This window comes from Dama dama, chromosome 14 (genome assembly GCF_033118175.1).
Source record: "Dama dama isolate Ldn47 chromosome 14, ASM3311817v1, whole genome shotgun sequence".
In the NCBI taxonomy this organism is placed as follows: domain Eukaryota; kingdom Metazoa; phylum Chordata; class Mammalia; order Artiodactyla; family Cervidae; genus Dama; species Dama dama.
The window spans coordinates 48003188-48008126 of NC_083694.1; the positions used below are offsets into that span (position 1 = coordinate 48003188).

The following is a 4939-nucleotide window of genomic DNA, read 5'->3' on the forward strand; positions in this document are numbered from 1 at the left end:
CCCTTCCTTTCCGGGGTAGTGAGGTCCTCCTGCTGCATCGGGTGGGCTTATGGAGGGTTGTTCCTTTTGTGCAGTTCTGCTCTCTTCTCGGAGATCCAGAGGGCTGCCCGAGGGCCCTATCTGCGAGGAGCTGAGGGAAAGATTAATTAGAGTGGCCCACCCTGTAGCTGCCTCTTTGGTGCAGAATGAATAGTTTTCAGATGAAGAAGCCTCTTCTCGCTGGCGCCCCTCCCAGGTCGGCGCAGTCCACCTCTCAAGGAGCTTCTGCTCGGGGAGGGGGATGGGGGGGCGTTTCCATCCTCACCCCCTCCAAGTTAGGGCATGTGGGACCCTTTCTTTGCCGGTCGCCACCGTGGGTCTGGGATGCGGCGGAATGAAGCCGCGCGCGCTCCAGGCCGCTGGTTCCCCCTACCCAGAGGCACACCGCGTCTTCGCCGGGCATGGCCAGAGAGTCGCGGAGCTGCCCCCGTGGGCCACGACTCGAGACCCCAGTCCGCCAAAGCCACGGAAAAGCCCTAGAAAAGCCTGGCAGGGCGAGAAGTGGCAGGGCTCCGAAGGGCGCTCACACGGCAAGAGGCCAACAGGCACAGCGGCCTCGGCGCAGCTGGCCACAGCCGGCCCCCGCCCCACTCGCGTGGCCGCCCCCTCTCCGAGATCCGATCTCCGGGTGGCTGCGGCCCAGCGAGGGTTAAGGGGGGCGGGACGTGGGGCGGCCCCGCCTCCGCCGCCGCGCCGGGTCCGAGCGCGCACGGGGCGCGGGGGCGGGTCGGAGCGGGCGGCGGCGGAGGGCGCGGCGCGCCGGGCGAGCGCGGGGAGCGGCGGCGCGGCCCGCGTGACCCACCGCCCGCGCCCGCGAGCCCGCGCCCCGCCGCCGCCCGGCCCAGCCGCAGGATGCGCGCCCCGCCGCTGTTGCTGCTGCTGGCTGCCTGCGCGCCGCCGCCCTGTGCCACGGCCGCCCCGACGCCGCCGGGCTGGGAGCCGGCGGCCGACGCGCCCTGGTGTCCCTACAAGGTGCTGCCCGAGGGCCCCGAGGCGGGAGGCGGGCGCCTGTGCTTCCGCAGCCCCGCGCGCGGCTTCCGCTGCCAGGCGCCCGGCTGCGCGGCGCACGCCTCGGCCGGCCGCTCACTGCGCGCCAGCGTCCTGCGCAACCGCAGCGTGTTGCTGCAGTGGCGCCTGGGGCCGGCCGAGGCGCGCCGCGTGCGCGCCTTCGCGCTCAACTGCTCGTGGCGTGGCGCCTACACGCGCTTCCCATGCGAGCGCGTGCTGCTCGGCGCCTCCTGCCGCGACTACCTGCTGCCAGACGTGCACGACGGCGTGCGTTACCGCCTTTGCCTGCAGCCGCTGCCGCTTCGAGCCGAGCCGGCAGGCGCCCCGGAGCCCGCCGCACCCGCCGAGTGTGTGGAGTTCGCCGCCGAGCCTGCCGGCATGCGGGAGATCGTGGTGGCCATGACGGCGGTGGGTGGTTCTATCTGCGTTATGCTCGTGGTCATCTGCCTGCTCGTGGCCTACATCACCGAGAACCTCATGCACCCGGCCTTCGGGCGCCCGGGCCTACGCAGGCAGCCTTGAAGCGCGAGACGCCTGCCCGCCCGGGCTCTGCCTGCCCGACTAGGGCGCAGGAGGCCCCGAGCCCTCGGCCCGCTCTCCCCTCGTCGCTCCTGCTCCCTCTTTAGGACCTCCACACAGGGCCTTCTGGAGATGGATGGGGCACCGGCCCTTACCAGGGCCTGGAGTTACCGGACGACCTTCCCAGCCGAGCAGCTGACTCCCAGATTCCAGTTCGGGACTGGCCCTTGGGCCTGAGGAGAGGTGCCAGCCGTGTCCAGGGCTCTCCCTGCTCTCCAGAGGCCTTTGGCGGGGCCGTGAGACCACAGAGCCCCTTTTCAGAAGAGCCATCGGCAGCCCCTGGCCGTCACCCTGCGCCTCCAGCCCGTGCCGAGTTGGAAAAAGCCAGGCTGTCGTCATGGCTTGGTCACTGTGTACTTGACCAACTCAAGGGCCCTCGGAGCCTGTCCTCTCCCCGCCCCGCCCCAGTGGGTTTAGGTAGCTTCGTGCCTTAGTATCTCGGGCCCATTGCGGGAGCCAGCCACCCGTCCAGTACTGTCCGAAAGGATCTGCGGCCCCGATGCTGGCAGCTCGTGTGTGCTTCTGGCTAGAGCCCCCTGGGGACCCTCCCTTCAAGCTTTGCAGGAGCGATTGGCCTGGGGAAGCAGGGTACTGCCGCGTTTCCTCCTCTGAGCATCCTACAGGCTGGAAGCCACGGCTTAGCTCAGCAGGCGGCCCAGCGTTCAGCTGTTGTATCCAGGGTGAGTGTCCCTGACCTTGGGGGGAAGCTGGTGCTTTGCCTGGGCTGGGTTCCTTCCCTTTCCTTTTGCGTTTCTGGCAAGGACTTGCCTTGGTGACTGGGGGCAGGTGGCTGGGAAGATGGGACTGGTCTGAAAAAACAGTGTTGTGTGCAGAGGGCACAGGACAGATGCCAACCTTGCCCGGCTGGACCTGCCACTGTGGTCTGGATCCCAAGCCTCAACCACAGCATGACGGACGGTATGGTCCACCCCCTCCTAGACCTGCTGGAGATGCTGCTGCCTGCCGGGCCCCTCCACCCTCTCACCACGGACTGAAGACCGGCCTCGCCCCTCTGTGGGCACCAATCACATGACAACGCCGGGCTCTGTGTGAGCCCCTGACTCTGGCCATCCTGGACCTGGCACTTCTGGAGTCACTGTGGCTAACTCCTCCCCGCTCCCCCCAGCAGCCACCAGTGACCTCCACACCAGCAGCCTGGCTGGTGCCCCCGCAATGCCCACTCCCTACCTCTCTGTCCTTGCTCTGCCCATCCCTGGTGTGGCACTGGCCAGGTGTGAGCCTGGTGCCAGTGTCTAAATGCCCATCATTCTTAGACCAAAACCACTGTTTTGTGTACTTATTTGTGACAGGGGAGAGAAGGGGTAGGGGGGAAGTTGAGCCCCTTTTCCTGGCTCCTCAGGCATCAGTCAGTCCAGTGGCTGGCCCTGGACCCTTTGCCAGGTCACCTGGGGTCAGCACAGGCCAGGGGCACAGGCATGCTGCCCTTGCAGTTTGTGGCGGAGGAACAGGCGGCGTGTCCCTGGCTGGCCTGTCCACCCAGGGAGCTGGGGAAAGCATCTCCCGGCCTGCTCTGTTGGGTGGGGGCAGGGTGGCACTGCTGCAGTTAGAAAGAGCCCAGTCTCAGGGATGATCTACTGGAGCTAAGACAAGCTGCAATTAGGGGCCTCCAGGTGGGCCCCCTCCCTGGCCTGGGTCTCCCCACGTGGTGCTGGAGCTGGGCTGGGGGGCACAGGTCACAAGCAGGGCCCCTTTGGCCCTTCCCTCACCCCCACGCTGGGCCTCCCCCACCTAGGCCAGGGTGTCCTTGAGATTCTGCAGCTGGCAGTGACCCTTCTGAGCAAACACAACTGTGGGCGGGCCAGGCTCTGAGGAGTGACTCATCCCTGCCACCAGGGGGCGGGGGTGTAGTGCAGTGTCTAGACAGCCCTGGGAGTGGGAGGGGTTTTACTTCATCCTGGCTTCCTGGGGACCTTCTGCATCCCCCTGCCACCTGTGAGGGCCCTCAGGTGTCTTCCACAGGCGGGCAGTCCAGCCTCCAGCTCCTTTGTGCAGCCGGTTTCAGAGCTGGGACCACCATGAAGTTGTTGGAGGTCTGCCCTGGACCCTTTCCTCACCCTGCACCCAATCTGGTCTGTGGCCCTGATTGAATTCATGTCAGGTGGAGCCTCAGGCCTATCCTCCCAGCTGATTCTTCAGACTGGTCAGCCCTAACCTGCAGGCTTCTGCTTCAGAAATGACTTCACAGGGCTCTGTTCAGGGGCTTCTTAGAGGCCTAGCGCCCAGCTCAGGGCTGTGGGGCAGGGGGAGCAGAGGCTCCGGAAACAATCTGGAGCTGGTGTTCAGGAAGACCACTTCTGAACCCTTGCCATTTCTGAAACTGCTCCTTTCCCCAGTGGCCCCTCGGTTCTCCCTAGGGGGTGCAAGGGACACTCAGGCTTCTGCCCTACCGAGTCTCCAGTCCTCCATCCCCACCATGTCCTGGAGGAGCCTCTCTCTCCTTTCCCCACCACCCTCTCTGACTCATGCAAGGCTGGTGGGGGGACATGCGTCTTCCCTGTGCCCTGGAGGTAGGGTCCTGATGCCCATTCCTTGGTCAGGACTTCGCCCTCCTCACTGGTGCCTGAAGGTTACTTCCCTAAGCTTGTGATTTTTCTGCTGTGGGGCAGAAAGAACTGTTAGGCTTCTGAAACACTGAAGGGTTGCCTGGCTGTAGGCCTGGCCTGGCCTTTAAAGAGCCCCACACAGCCATCAGCGCCTTTTGTCTCATCTGTGAAGTGCAGTCATAAGACCAGACTCAGAGGCCTGTTTGGAGGCTTACATGAGGTCAGCCAGGCAGAGAAGAGTTAAGTGTCTGTACCTGTTACTGTCCATGCCATGACCTGACATGCATCTTGGCCGAGATCCCCAGGGCTGCATGCATAGCCTGATCCTGCTCAGAATCCTGGGGTCCTTGAGATTCCACTACCAAACACACGCCCTCTGCTGCCCAGACCTGCCCCACAGTTTGTGTTCCACACTCAGCCAGCAGGAGGGATCCACAGTCATTCTGTGAACACGTGCCCATTGCCCTGTGTGGCTGGCACTGAAGCCCTGGCAATGACACCTGGAGGCTAGATGCTTGCTTGCTTGCCTGCCTGCTCAGGCCCCTCCCCACAGCCCCCAGGCAGCTGCTTGTGCCATTGGTCCACTGGATATTCTGGCCTCCGTCCTCTTAGGAGAAACCAGTTCATCTGTGCTGGCCTGTGAGGACCTCATGTTCCTGGGGGCTGGTCAGCTATGGGACACAAAAATGTGCAGACAGGATTGGGTGCAGTGGAGGAAACATCCCTCCATGGGGGCAGGGTGTGGGGCA

General features: G+C 64.7%; 1 protein-coding gene across 2 annotated transcripts; it reads left to right on the forward strand.

Annotated features, from left to right (window-relative positions):
- Nucleotides 1-890: 890 nt before the first annotated feature.
- FNDC10 (fibronectin type III domain containing 10) lies at nucleotides 891-2907 on the forward strand. Of its 2 annotated transcripts, none has more exons than XM_061160601.1 (2): nucleotides 891-2306; nucleotides 2460-2907. In XM_061160601.1, exon 1 carries the CDS (start codon nucleotides 892-894, stop codon nucleotides 1567-1569), a length of 678 nt encoding a protein of 225 aa, XP_061016584.1. In that variant the 5' UTR covers nucleotide 891; the 3' UTR covers nucleotides 1570-2306; nucleotides 2460-2907. The 2 variants fall into 2 exon arrangements, with proteins under 2 accessions (XP_061016584.1, XP_061016585.1); XM_061160602.1 differs by having other exon boundaries at nucleotides 2566-2907.
- Nucleotides 2908-4939: the final 2032 nt, after the last annotated feature.